The 15,167-nt window shown below is 38.2% G+C and overlaps 1 protein-coding gene across 1 annotated transcript in view; it reads right to left on the bottom strand.

Moving 5' to 3' along the window:
• Positions 1-5,256: 5,256 nt before the first annotated feature.
• WDR64 (WD repeat domain 64) overlaps positions 5,257-15,167 on the bottom strand; it is a 55,412-nt gene continuing 45,501 nt past the window's right edge. The window contains exons 21-28 of the mRNA XM_072332207.1: positions 13,890-13,995; positions 12,124-12,185; positions 11,637-11,746; positions 10,701-10,871; positions 8,836-8,935; positions 6,253-6,333; positions 6,056-6,089; positions 5,257-5,345 (exon numbers count right to left, since the gene is read on the bottom strand). Of these exons, the coding sequence (XP_072188308.1) occupies positions 5,257-5,345; positions 6,056-6,089; positions 6,253-6,333; positions 8,836-8,935; positions 10,701-10,871; positions 11,637-11,746; positions 12,124-12,185; positions 13,890-13,995 (753 nt within the window). The remainder of the gene's footprint in view (positions 5,346-6,055; positions 6,090-6,252; positions 6,334-8,835; positions 8,936-10,700; positions 10,872-11,636; positions 11,747-12,123; positions 12,186-13,889; positions 13,996-15,167) is intronic.

Raw genomic sequence — 15,167 nt, 5'->3', positions numbered from 1 at the left:
GGAACAGAAGAGCAGCCGTATCGATTTCCTGCATCAGAGCTACATTTACTTCACTGTCAGAGGTTTGGCATCTGGGCTGGTCACGATTTGTTCACTGCTGGGTGCACACAGCTTATGGAATCATTTTCCATTGAAAAGATGAGTGAATGTGATTCTGGCATTCCATTCCTGACCAAACCTTACTCTATTTGCTGGAAGTCTGCTGAGGTAAGACCCATACCCATCAACTTCACGAGAATGCGGCTATGCAGCAAACACAGTTCTGCTAAGTAATACCTTGTGAAGCTCATTGATCTCAAAAGGGGAAAAAACAACAACCCAGATTAGAAGTATTTGAAATAGATGTCTGTCAGAGCCAAGAACATCTGACCTCTCTGTGTCCTTGCAAAAGAACATGAACCTACTTGTTACACGTTGACAGTGAGTAGCAGAAGCAAGCTGCTCGTGAGTAATCCTATGGAAATGAGCACTGACCTATAATTGATGTGATCCCTACTGCCAGTGGGAACCGGCTGTCTGCCACCCCAATGTGTTGCCAACATTCTGATTTGGTCATCTGCCTCACTGCTGTGAGTTCTGCAACTTCATTTTGAATACGTGAGCAGTAATTCTTGGCTGTGAGGAGCTCTCCTCCCAGATACCCAGATGCAGGGTTGTTTTTTTTGTTTCTTTGATTTAAAAAAAAGGTGGAATCATCGGCACAAACAGATTCCAAGTGAAATAACAGCATTGTGGCTAGTTACGCTTTACCTAATGATTTCTTTTTTTAGGAGGAAATAAAGGTATAAGCGATGGCAAAAAGAGGTTGTGGAATAATCACATACTTTCATCTTCGCTAATTACATCAGCTATTCAGAGTTCTGGTGTGGCTGTGGTGCTTGTGACAAGTTGGTTTTGATCTCTAGAAACGGATGTCAGCACAGAGAACAAAAGTTCACTAAGCACATAGTATACCAGCACATATGTTATCTTCCCTTCTGGGATCTCTGCATCGTGAAATTATACATCGAGGTGCAGGTGAAGAAGTCTCTGTGCCAGCAGTTGCAGGACTCGGCCTGCCCACTAGAGACTTGCTAGTTCAGAGTCCAGAGTGAAACCCAGCGCAGTGGTCAGTTCAGTTTCGCTTTTGAAGGCACTGATTTGGGAGCAGCTCACTCTCCCTTTCTTTGTAGATAGATCTTCAAACTACTCCTGCAGCAATTTCTACCAGTTTAAAATACTGAGGATTTTTTAAACCTCACAATAATATATGTTTATCTCCAATACAGAAAACGTGGAGCCTGTTACAGGGTTCAATTATTTATTGTTCGCATGGACCTCCTCCTTATGGAGAAGACAACAAACAGGTAAAGTTTCCAGTGCATTCCTCCCTACTTGCAGGTGTTCCTCTGTTGGAGGAGAAGAACAGATGTTCAAATCCCTTGGGAAGATGTGTGTTTTGCTATAAAGCCCCAAATACCCTTCAAGTCTGTATTCCTGTGAGTAACATTTTTCTTCTGCAGTACCTGTGTTACCCAGAAAACCATAAACCAGTCCCAGGTCACTGGTTTCCTCTGCTCTACCTGAGGCTGCTGAGAGCCTGAGCTGTGCCTGCATGATTTTCTCCTAGTTAGGGAATCATACAGAGCTAAGTATCTAGACGTTTTTAAAACAGGGTCTAATAGTGTTAACAGTATGATTCAATCATTAACAGGAAATTGCAGAGATGCAAACAAACTGGTCTGGGAGGTGATGGGAAAGGAACAGCTGTGTCATCACATTTAAGCTGAACATCTGAGGCAAAGGAAACTTGATTCCTGATTCAGCTGAGTAGCACCTAGGAGGTGTTGTTGTAGACTTCCTTAATTTGGTGTTGAGCCTCACTGCACCTCAGGTAAGCTATGCTTAGACTTATGTGGATGGCTTGTGCTGCTTTCTACAGGTGGGCTGTTTGTCTCTGATAAAAGGGGATTCTGAAAAATACTTATTTTCTTCACATTTCTGGTAGTGCACACAGTGAACTAGCAGATAAAGGCCTATGCCTTGGTAAAACCTAAGGAAGAATGAATAATGTACTGATGTGGATAAAAGCTTATTTTAAGCTGGAAACTCTAGTGTAATGACTGAAGATCCTTTAAAACAAACAAGCTTTATGGCAGCATGTCAAGTGTAGGTTGTAAAATATCTTTGCTGGTTACTGCTCCTTCAGATTTGTTGACAAATGTGGGGCACAGTAGTATAAGGAAGCTCCATATAGGTAAGCATAGATGCTGTAATACATACTCTCAGGACAAGTCTGGTAGACAGAGTCTTGCAGTTTTTCAGCTTTTTTGCTCTTCTTTGGCTATATCTCAAATCCTCTGTATTTCTGCAGGTGATGTGATGATAAAGGCAGGACAGACAACAGCACAGCCTGTTAATGTACTTGTTTACAAACTCCTCAACTGGCCTATGTTATGTGAAGCTTTTTTAATTGGCGGAATTGAAAGTACCCTTTTCTTCTGCTTTCCCCAACTTTATTTATTCACTTTATTTGATTATGTGTAAGACTGGATTTTCTATGAGTCTGATGCCTTCATGCCTGAAAGCTCTGTTAGTATCTTGCTGAACTACAGCTTTCCAAAAAATGTCATATTTACTGACAGCTTAGAAGTATCTTAGCTCTCTTGAAAAGAAACATGAAAACTAAAGAGAGTTGCTCCACAATGGACTTGTATACATTTGTGATGATTTCACAGTAACTCAGCCTGGAGAACAGCCAAAGGTAGACCTTAGCAGCACTCAATTTTTATCAGCCTATCTACTTTAGACAAACATAGAGATGGTCTGAGCTGACATAACCTCTAGTTTTGAAAGCACGTGGATAATGGAAAGATACTTCACTCAAGTCAATGAGATACAGACGTTCCTTCAAATTCTCTTAGAATTTTCTTGATGTTTCCGGGTTGAGAAAAAGAAACACTTAGTTAGGAAAATGTTTATTTAAAATATTTATGCTAGTGATTCTTTGGTGTCACGTAATATGATCAAGTAATCTTCGTTCTTTCTTTGGGCCTCCTTTATTCCCCATAACCTGCCATTTCCCTCGCCCTGTTATTCTGTATCAATTACATCTATCCACACAAAGTCCCCCGTTCCTTTTTTGTGTCTCTTGAAAGTACTTTCATTCTTTGTACTACTTGGAGTTAAATCAGAAGAGGTTAATTCGTAACTGATTTTTCTAGTAGCAGCTGTTCTACACTCATCTATTTCCATTTGTAAGTAATCTGAAGTCTGTCTTTTACTTTTATGCAGGTACTGCCATACTCTTTTTTTGCTGAGTCTTCCAGCAGGAAATGACAACTATGTATCTGTTCCTCCTCTCCATTCTATATTTGCTTCTGAAACCCACTAGCAGCAGAGAAGTTATATTTGGCCATAACCATTTCACTGAGTATCAAGTGGGCAACATGAACCTGATCCTCTCAGTCCCACATGGTGGGTCAATGGAACCTGAAGACATCCCTGACCGAAAGGCTGGATGCTGGGATGCAGAGACATCTTCCTGTATTTTCTCTCATGAGTGTCCTCCTGGAAGCATTCAAAATTATGACAAGTGTAAAGTATCTACCAAACAAGACAGATACACAATAGAAGTGGCTCAGGCTCTTGCTGAAGAAATCAACAAAATTACTGATGGTTTCTTTCCACATATTGTTTTAAACCACTTACAGAGGTTCAAGATGGATGCCAACAGGGGAAAGGAAGAGGCCACCTTTGGAGTTCCCCTAGCAGAACAGGCCTGGGAGGATTACATGGGGTTTTTGACCACTGCAAAATCACAGATGACAGGGGGCCTGATTCTGGATATTCATGGACAAGCACATCCTGAACAGTGGATAGAATTAGGTTATATGCTTTCAAAAACTTCTCTTAACTCAGGTGTCCTTTCTGCATCAAACTCCTCCATTCGACATCTGGCCAGTCAGCTAGCAGGTGTGTCTTTTAAGACTTTGCTTGCAGGGAACAGAAGTTTGGGTAAATATATTGAAGACCAAAATAACAGTTATGTTTGTGTGCCTTCTCCATCCAATCCTAGCCCAAATAATGGGAACTATTATAGTGGTGGATATATAACAAAGACTTTTGGTTCCCGACGTTCTGGTGTTGTTGATGCTATTCAGATTGAACTACCACAGTGGGTGAGGGCACCTAAAGAACTTCCCAAATTCTGTAAAGCACTAGCAAAGGCTGTAATGAAATTCTGGCAAACTAACTACTGCAGCCAGTTCAAGCATAAATTTCTGCCATGCTGATGTTGTCTTAATTAAGATACCTTTCCATAATGTAGTAATGATCTGAAACAACAAAACAACTGATATACCTAAAACACTTAAACCTGAAATATAACTGTGGATGCTAGGGGAAAAATAGCCTCATGAACTTCTCTGTTTTTAATTTCTTTCCTGTAGCATCCTTTGTTCTCTAGGATACAATGTGTCTGTTCTTCTAGTTAATTCTGTATAGTCCGGTGCTTTAGTAGATTGCCTATTCAATAAAATCGGGTGTCTCTGCTTTTCTTCTGATATGAAAAACAAAAGAATGAATTCATTCAGTACTTCAAGGCAGATGTTTAGCCACTAGCTGGGAAGCACAACCACAGCACACTTAGTAGTTACTTAAGATGACAAACGCCTTAATCACCTCACCTTTTTCCTCCTTTTTCCAGTCTTTTATTGCTGAGCAGGACATTATATGGTGTGGGATATCTCTGGTCAGTTCATGTCAGCCATACCAGATGTGTTCTCTCTCATCCTGTTGATAATTATTAATTATTAATTAATTATTAATAATTAATATCCTGTTAATAATAATTGGGAGTGGGGGAAAAAAACACCTTGATGACAACTCGTAGCAATCGCCACAACATTGTTCTGTTACTGTGTTTTTTAAATCACAAATCAAAACACAGCAGCAGGTGGAATGCTATGAAAAAAACTAGCTTAATCCTAGGCAGAATTAGTGCATTTCTTACTCTTCAGAGACATCTGCATGCCAGCAATAGAAGTATTTTTTGCAGATTTATGGCCCTGAATCTTTAAAAGCAGCCAATCACAGTAAGGTGCTTTTCATTCTTAACTATCAAGAAGTGGAACAAGATGGGCTTTTCTGTAAGTGTCTTGTTATAATCATGTTAGAATTTTTTCACTGCTTGAAGAACTGGGACGGATGTAGAGATTTTATTTCTATACATTCAAGGAACCTGATAAACTACTTGCCTTAATATGAACATAATATTTACTCGTCTTGATTCTGTTCTTCATTGAGCTCTGTCTCCACTGTCAGTTCAGGTAGAGTGGACACTTCAGGTTTTTTCCACTGAGGATCTGTAGAAATAAACTGCAGTTTTTCAAGAGATAATAAATATACCTACAATCAGACCACTTTCTAGTGTTTTGTAACAGCACAGACAAAAAATTGTTGTGCATTCAGCTCACAAAAAAATTTGATGATGTTTTATGTAAATCTGTTGTGGTGCCATTGGCTTCAATGTAGTTGCTCCTAACTTGTCAGGGAAGAAAATAAAACATAGAGTTCCAAGGCACATTAATGGTCAGAAAAACAGCATATGTGCCATCCATTTGAACAATACGTATAAGCTCCTGCATTCATTAGGTTAGTACGGATGAGATACTCCATCTGTAATTCTGCTTTTTAAAACCATAAGTCATATATATTTGAATGCTCTATTCATTCCACCTAATGAACCACCTAAATATCTGCAGTCTTGTCCAAGCTGGTTCACTAGGCATTCTCTACAGAGAGAAATCAGCACTACTTCAAGGGGTGATTCTTTCCACCCTCTACTGGTGGTGATGATGCTGTGGAAGTTCTGGTCTCACTCCAAATAAGGAGCAACCTAGGAAGCCTCATTAGCTCATAATAAATCTAATCAACAGTACCTACAACATTGTATTAACTTACAGTTAACTTACAGATTGTGTAGAATCAATAGTCTGGCTAAAAGAAAAGACTCTGAAACAATAACTTAACGACTTGAGGGTGAACGGGAGAAATAAGTGGTTGGACTACTCACTTTGAAGGATGCTCTCTTCAGCTGGCTTCTTAAGCTTCCACCAAACAGAGAACAGAGTTGGGTTGGTAGTAAGTCAGAGCGTGTCAGAAAATTAAATTGAGAAACACTTAACAACAGAGCGAGCACATGATGTTAATTACAAGTGCTGAGGACTTCTGCTGCTTGAACACCACGGTGTGCGAAGCATTTGTGCTTACCTTATATAAAGGGAGATGCCCATATACTGCACCAGTCACTCTGGTTCCTGACACAATGCTCTCCAAAGGTTGTCTAGGGAGCTGATCAATGGAAACCAATGTGAGTTTGATACTAGTTCAAAACAAAAGGTAATGAAGAAATCCTATTACATCCTATTACTTTTATTGAATAGCATGGGTAGCATTCATGTTATCTGCAGAAGTTAATATCATTACTATGTGGAGAGATTGTAGTTTATGCACAGGTTTTGAACATTTTTAGATCAGAAGGGGATTTTTCTTCTGCTATAAAAAAGAGATAGCAGGCAAGAGTCCAGCTTCCCAAGTTAATTCAATGCAGTTAATAGCAATTACTATTATTATTATTTTAAATCACCTAAATTAAATCTGTTTAAAATACTTAGCTATATCACCTATCAATGTTTTGTTAAGTTCAATACAGGAATCATTTTCATGTTACTTGTCTGTTTTGGTGGATGCATGCTATTAGAGGACAGTGGAAAGCTAGATGAAGGCTAATGGGGTAGGAACTCCTTCCCACATGATAGTTTCATCTACAGACTGTCAGTCTGACTCACTCTTCCGAGCTATGCAAATCACAAACACTTCAGCAGCCAGTTTGGAAAGATGTTAGTGAACAAAAAGGCATTGATGTTGTAAACTGTAGGAAGCTTCAAATTAGTGAAAATACCTCAACTACCTTGATAGTTCATCCACATTCACATTCACATGGATCCTTAGACATACCTACGTATTATACAGACAGACAGGGCAGGAAATCTAACTGTTCTTACATAACATAGTAGTGATTTCACCCTAGGAGAACATCTCGTGGTCCTCTAACATGGAAAAAGAATGTACCTAAACACTGAAATAGTGCAAATAATGCAATTCTACCCCATCTGAAAGTGAGCTTAGTTTGAAATGGTATAACACACAGAGACCTTCTACAAACATTATTTCACACAACCGAGTGTGGTGCAGTAATAACAGTTTGAAATATCACATCTTCAGCAATGAAAAACGTTCCTCAAGGAATTCATTCCAGATATCACTTATGTATGTTAATTACTAGGCATTACACTTTTTCAGGATGATTGGACATCTGGATTACAATGAGTTAATCGTACACTCTTGGTATTTGCACAGCCACTGAATAGCAAACTTCTAGTCTGAAGTGCAAACTGAACTCAGTTTATTTTTCGTTACAGCTAATGAAAAGAAATCAAACCATTTTCTTAGCAAAAGCTCCAGCGCCAACATGCCTGAACAGGCAGGTATTTTCCACTGTGAGTCTTCTTCTCAAATGACTATGTAAAAGCCAAGGTGGCACTCACCGCTACTGGCTTGTCCCACGGTATACTCAGACACTGACTGATACCATCAACTTCATGTTTTGTTCACAGCATCAACATATTTTTTCCCACTTACACTTCTCTTTTATTATACTCTGCTGTGTCTACAGCTACTGAGCAGCAGGGGATTGGTGTTCAACTGCTGTTACTTTGTACTGTGTGCTCTTTCTGTATAAAAGCAGTTTTCTTGATTTATACAGAGGTCACTTTAGAGACTGTGTAGCATCCATGACTGGTATAACTGTTACATAAGGGAGCTCGTCATCTTGTTGCTGCCTTGGGGTGAAATGAATACCTCAAGAGAATGCCTCAAAGTTTTTATGCTTGGCAACAAATAATCTGCTATCTCCAACTAGCTGAACATTCAGAGGAGATGAGTGCTGATCCTTGGTATCAGAGGGCAAGGAAAAGGAAAGAACTGTTTGGGCAAGATGGGGCAAGAAACACTAGAGAAGTGTGTTTCATTCTCCTTGTCATTTCACCCAAGCTACCCAGAGAGAACTGGTTACAAGGAGTAATAACTTCCACTGACTGCTGTTTAGATCTTAGCTGGCCATATTAGTATTAGGATAATGAATGAACTGTGGTACATAGGAGACCCAATGTACCATACATTTTAGGAAAGGATGTAAAGAATTCATAGTCCTCACTAAATATGGGGCAAGAATAGTCAGAAAGGTGTTAATGGCAGGTTTTCTTTTTTTGACAAGTGCTCATAGAGTTTGCATCTTTTTCTAGTCCAGTTCCAAAAGGAGAAGTTTCATTTGTTCCCATGACTTTTAAAGCTATGGCATGTAAAGATGGAGGAGTTGCACCATTATTCGGTTAGAGCAGTAGAAAGAACTACTATATATAAAGTAGGTGCTCACCATTGCTCTAATATTTGCTCACATCCTTCTAGTAAACCTTGGATACTACATGGACTTCTGTGGAACCATGTGAGTATTTTGGGTTTGAGGTTTTTTGTTGTTGTTGATTGTAGGTTTCTTTATGCCATCAAGCCAAACAAGTGAATCAATATGCTCTTTGTTCTACACTGGAATTTAGAAGTGTAAAACAAAGAGAGTGAAAAACACAGAATTCATGGATCTCCCTGTTAATGCATTTTTGTTCTAGCTTCTTTACTGAATGAGATTATATGGGGTTATTTATGACTGTTCTCTAAATGCAGTTGCAGTTCCTACTATGTTGCACAGAACTGAAACAAATCAGTAATTGCATCAAATACCTTCCGAGAAGCCAGAGCTTTGAAAAACTTCAAGTTCTGAATTTTGTCCACATGTTTATCCTTTTTTAAAACTGAAGGTGATCTGGGTAGGGATTTCCACCTGTGCACATAAAACAGAAAAGGACCAAAAATCAGAAGCTCATATCTAAACAGCAAATTGAAATTCAACACTGTAGTTGGCACCAAAATAGAATCATTTTGAAGTATAAATTACTATTACAAATTACAGATACATATATCTTCAAAATATAATTTACATTGGGAGCTTCAAATGTGTCCCGAAGTGTTTCACCAACACTTCTTCAATCCAGATACTGGCTTGTCATCTTTGGGAAGTTGGATAAGTTAATACACAAAACAGTCTTTACTGCAACTCAGTGCTAATTCACTGTCTGGTAATGTTTTTTTTTCCCACTTCTGACTACAATTCTTCTATGCTTCTGTAATATCAGAGAAGCTTCCCTCTGGTCTGCCTTACGAGGCTGTACATGTACAAGTCTGTGGGACCAGATGACATGCATCCTAGGGTTCTGAAGAAACTGGCTGATGTGGTTGCCAAGCCATTCTCTGTCATACTTGAAAAATTGTGACTTTCAGTTGAAATCCCAGGTACAAGTACAGACTGGGAGACAAACTCATTGACAGCAGCCCTGCTTGGGGGTCTGGATAGAAATGAAGCTGGAGATGAGCCAGCATTGTGCTCTTGCAGTCCAGAATGTCAACTGTATCCTGGATGCATCAAAAGAAAAGAGGGATGGCCAGCAAGGAGAGGGAGGTGATTGTTCCCTTCTACTCTGCCCTTGTGATTTCCCATCTAGAGTAGTGTGTCCAAGCCTGGGGCCCCCAGGATGAGCTGTTAGCATTTCCAGAGTTTTCTGACTATTTGCTGCCTCTTCGAAAAGACTGTAGGGATTAGTCCTTCAAACACAATCAAGAACTTCTCTTTACTGATGAGTTACTGTTATGACTTCAGCAGGACTGCTCACATTAGTAAGAATTCTGTGTAACAAGTTAGCAAGAGACCAGTCTAAATGGGCTAACAGTAAAGGATCTTAGTACTTTCCCATTTTCTCAGAATTCCTTGATTAAAAGTCAGCCTAAAAATGCACAGAATACATGAAACCTTTTAATTAAAGCCCGTTTGACTTCTTTAAGCCATACAGTAACTTTTCAGTTTGTCAGTAACAGCCATATGCATTTTGCTTCTGCATTTCCCCAAAACACTGGCTAATGAAACAGGGAGATCTGGGACTTATTACAGCCTTAGCTAGAGGACCAACGTTCTCCAGCTTGACTTGTAGCTACCACATCCCTTGAGAGCCTAGAGGGAAAGAGGCCCAACACTGCCACTGAGTATACGAAATTCATGTCAGTGTCAGAACGTTAGGATTGGAGGTATGTGAATGCATCTACAATATCCCAGCAAACTTAATTAAACCATCTTTTAAATGGAAATATTGTTTCTAGTTTGAAAATGTTCACAGTAAGCTTTTCTAATGAAGTTTTGGGTATCCCAGAAGTACAACAGCTTGCGGAACTGAAAAAAGAAAAAAATAGGCTACTAACCTGATCAGTGTAGATAACAAGCAAACTGTAATTGGGCTAAAGTCAGAGGCGATTATCTAGTTGTTACTATTATACAATTCAAACCTTGCTGATCACCTAATCACGACAGTCACCTACTTATAACAATAGTGAGATTTATCCATGGTTTGTAAAACCTTTTTTTTTTTTAGAGGATAATACTAGTTCCTCACGGGAAACATTTTTACTTCTATGATCTTCAAAAAAAAGGTGCTCTGAAAGTATAATATTTCAGAATTATTCCCCCACTCACGCATCTACGTAAATATTTGAGATCTTACTTGTCTCTGTCTGTCATGCTCTTCTGTTCCATATGCTCACTTTCCTCTTTAATTATCACTGGAACATCTTTAACATCACAGGGCAAAATCAATCGACTGATATCCGATAATTCAAATTTCCTGGGCTGTCCAAAGTAACCAAGATAGCATCCATTCATGGCATGCCAGAGTCTACAGATATAGTAAAAGTAGTTCCAAAGGACAGAAAGGAAAATTAATGCTTTTAGAAGTGGAGCAAGAGTGAAAATACATTATCAGGTTCTGCAGCACTGCTCTAGAGTGCAGTATGTTAGCTAAAAAAATATCAACGAGAGTGAAGTTCTCTGTTTACCATGTAAGTAACTTGAGAGCAAAAATTCTGAGGATGTTGTAAATGTCAAAAAACAAATAAATAGTTCATCATTATAATTAAACTGAGGAACAAAGGCACCAATATCCTGAACTGCTCCAGCAGTAAGGTGCTGTCACCACAGCAAGGTCCATACAAAACTTCCTCACTGACTCCTTAAAAAAAACCAAAACAACAGAAACAAAAAAGGCACCCCTTCAAATGTACTTCTTAGCCAAGAAGGAATCACACAGTTTTCTATAAAGCGGCTTGAGATTACAATGGTTTAATTTGCTACACTCTGTGTTAACTTAGCAAGTGCTAAAAGCCAAAATGGAATTAGAACAGGAGGTCATTTCTAAAAATATGGAATTGTTTCCTATGCAGTCTAGGAAAGAAAATGACACTCTTGTAAAAGGTCTGGCTTACTGAGAAAAGTAGAAGTGTTTATATTAGAAACTTAGCTCTTGCAGGTGCAGAACTGAAAATGTATCCAATGTTGTACTTTATTTAAGTCCCAGTCTACATGTGAGTCCATCAAGAAGGGGATTTTAGGAGGCAGTTCAACTAACTGGCCATAGAAGTAATAAGTATTAGGAACTGTGTACCTGACTGAACCATCAACAGATGCTGTTACTACCACATTTTTTTGCTCTTCGTGAAATAAGCCAATGATTTCAGCAGAGTGTGCCATCCAACAGAGCTCCTCCTTTATTTGCTGAGGGGGAAAAGCAACAAAACCACATTTTAGGCAGTTCTGTACATCACCGTGGTTACTGGCTTAGCAGTTTTTACCAGCAAGGCTTTCTGACAATTAAGTGAGGACTTCCTGTTCCCTTCACCAAAGAGGCTGCAAATGGTATGTGGTAGAAATTGTGCTTAGAAGACAGGGATAAATTCATTCTAATGTAATCTCTTTTAATAGGATGCTGCTATCAGCATTTTACTTATGGCTTTTTTTGTTTGTTTGCTTGTTCATTTATGACTTTTATGTTCAGGAAACAATTTTAGACCCCTTAGAGGTCTGCATACATATTTATTTTTGCTATTGTTCTTATACTACTCAGTTTAAGAAAATGTCAGATTTTCCCTTACATTTTTACTGCTTTCTGGATCTTCTAAGAATGAGACAATGCTCCAGCACATAACGTGTCCTTCTATTTAAAAAAGGAAAAAGCAGAACGTCAATAAATTTCATTACTGCTACACAGTTTCTTGTTGCTAACATATGTTCTTGGTAAACACCAGGCAGCTTGACAACAAAATCACAGGTCAGTGGAAATTATTTTAGTGGGAAAATCACTATCTCATTGTCAAAGCACACAGAGTAGAAAATAATACACATTTAGTAGTATGCAAATAAATACACATATCATTTTGAATAATGTTTCTTTAAATAGATTTGAAACTGAAAGAATGCAGAGTTCTTTCCTTGAGTGACAAGAGTTAGTAACAAGAGTAATCTTTTCCAGACTGTTATCTATTACACAAGATATATATGAGCTTCTGAGGATGAAAAACTATTTTTCAGTCCTGGTAAAATGGACAAAGTTTGTGATTAATTGCATATATAATGAAGGCTTAATGTTATATGACCATCTAGTGCATTAAGTAGAACTAGAATCAAAGAACCATTTTTCTCAAGACCTGTTGTTGCCTCTTACATACATAATTTCTACTACTAGACAGAGGAATCTCGTGTTATTCCAGCCTTCATATTGGACATATCTGACTTTTAGGACTGAGCATTATCGAGCAAGGAAAAAGGAAAGTCAGTAAAGGGAACAAGACATTAGCACTGCAGATAAAAGAGAAGAATGCAGAAGGCATGAGAAGCATATACGCTCAGTGGCGCAAAAACAAAAGGACAAAGGGAGAGTGTCAGATGAAGAGGTAATAGGGTGGATGCTTTTCCACAGTTAATTAAAATCTTGTTCAGTGCACGCTACCTTATTGATTTGAATCAGTGAAGAGTGGAAACTCCTCTTCATTTTCAGCACTTCAATTTCTTGTTCAGTTTTGAGCCAGATGAAATAAGAAAGAACAAAAACCACACAAACAAACAAACCAAAAAAAAAAAAAAAAAAAAAAAAAAGAAAGAAAGAAAGAAAGAAAAAAAGAAAAAAAAAGAGAAAAAAGAGAAAAAACCCAAACACCTCAATCTTTCCCAATGTTGATAGCATAATAGTGGGAAACCAGTAGGAAACAGTTCTAATAGATACTTCAGAAGAAAAGTGGCACATGACAGGACACAGATCTCATATGACAGATGCAGAACATTTCCAAGGTGAACGGAGAGGTTTGGGGGAGAGTCAGACAGCAGATAAACTCTCAGACTTTCTCCCAGATAAAAGCCGGATTTGGTTTGAAATTAAGTCTAACAGTGAGCTGCTAGCACAGACCACAAGTGCTTTCTTTCCTTACACAGCTGTGTATCAATGAGGCCATTACTGTGCATACCATATCAGAGTATCACTGTCTGAATCACAGCTCTTGGTACAGCCAAAGGATCAGGTTTTATTTAGTTATGTTACTGCAGGTGTGATATTTTTGTTTGTTCTTTGTTCCTAGTAGCCTTTGGTATTAATGCAGTAATTCAGATGGAAGTTGTATACAGATTCTGTAAATAAATACAATTTTAATGTCTTTTTGAAAGACTATTGATAATGCTACTAATTCAAAGCTTTAATCTACCAGCCTTTCATACCAGGAAATACCCTTTTCAATTGTTTAATTATAGCTTTGATGGAGAAAGTCCAGCAGCATTTGCACCTTCATTTTCACATTTCTGGCACATAAACAGCATGATCTTATGAGTTCTACAAACTGTCCTGAGCAGAATGACTAGTACATTCACTTACCCTTGCTGCCTGCCAGAAGCATTTTAGTAGAGACGTCTGTACACATTGCTGTCAGAGCAACTGGATGATATTTTGAAAATGGCAAAATTTCTTTCAGTAAGTTCCCCTAAAATAGAATAATTAAATCATATTTCTCTTTATAACATCTACATGAAAAAAAATATATAATAAATGCACGAGAAGTTGAGTGCTATTCATTTGATCTGTTCAGCACTGCCAAGCTTATACCCATTTGGAAAGCTGCTGAAAAAGTATTTCCTAATCTAATGAACAACCAATATAGTGGAGATGTATTCTTCTGGATTGTCATCTCTTCTACATCAAAAGCACAACAGGCTCTACTCTCGAGGCAATTCCATTTCACAACTCAATTACACCTATCCCTACTTCAACACTTACCTTTCATTTGAAATATCACTATGCATTTCATTTTCTACTGGCCTGTTATTTCTTGCTGAAAATTGACACATGATGTTTCCATCACCAACCTGTTTTGTTTTCAAGCAAGTACCAGTAGTCTTCCTCCCCTACTATCCCTTCAGGTCTGGGAGGTGAGGGAAAGTTATGCAGATAAGGAGAATCTTGACAGTGTGATGATGATAATGATCATGTCAGTGATGACATCACCATCATTTGAACTTGTGAACTCCTATAGGAATCTAAGCACACCAAGTCTGTATCTACTTTGTCAACATTTACCATTCTATTCTGTTTTGTTTGTTTATAAAACATCATCAAAAGCTACTTCACCATCTTTCTGAAGAATTCTCCCTAGAATTTGCATTTGCTGTTTTACAAGAACCTAGGGCTTCCTGTTAGGCTCCTCCTTCTATCTGTATTTACTTTTCATTTCTTGTTTAGAATAACATGCTTTCTGGGATAGTCTTATGGATTTGATATGATATGTCAACTAAACCATTGGTGTTCTGTTTCAAGATTGGCTTTACATGACTATAGCTACAGATTAGACATACTCAGATACTATTGTCTCCTAATTTGTAACCCTACTAGTGTTAACTGGCTTCTGAAATGCTATGGCCGTATTTCTCCTCATCAGAGCCCAGGATACTCTGCTTTGTGTTTTATACTTTCTTAGATGGTACATGAAGTGGGTGAAAAATCATTTCCTACATTTTCACATAACTTTACAGCCAGTTCTCATTATAAATTATGTTTCTTCATTTTCCACCCAATGTTACTCTCTGCTACCTTTATTAAAGCAGAACTATTTTTTTGTCTGTGGAAGAAACTCTTAACGAAAACAAACAAACAAACAAC

This window comes from Excalfactoria chinensis, chromosome 3 (assembly GCF_039878825.1).
Source record: "Excalfactoria chinensis isolate bCotChi1 chromosome 3, bCotChi1.hap2, whole genome shotgun sequence".
Lineage (NCBI taxonomy): Eukaryota > Metazoa > Chordata > Aves > Galliformes > Phasianidae > Excalfactoria > Excalfactoria chinensis.
This window is presented reverse-complemented; position numbering and strand designations above follow the sequence as displayed.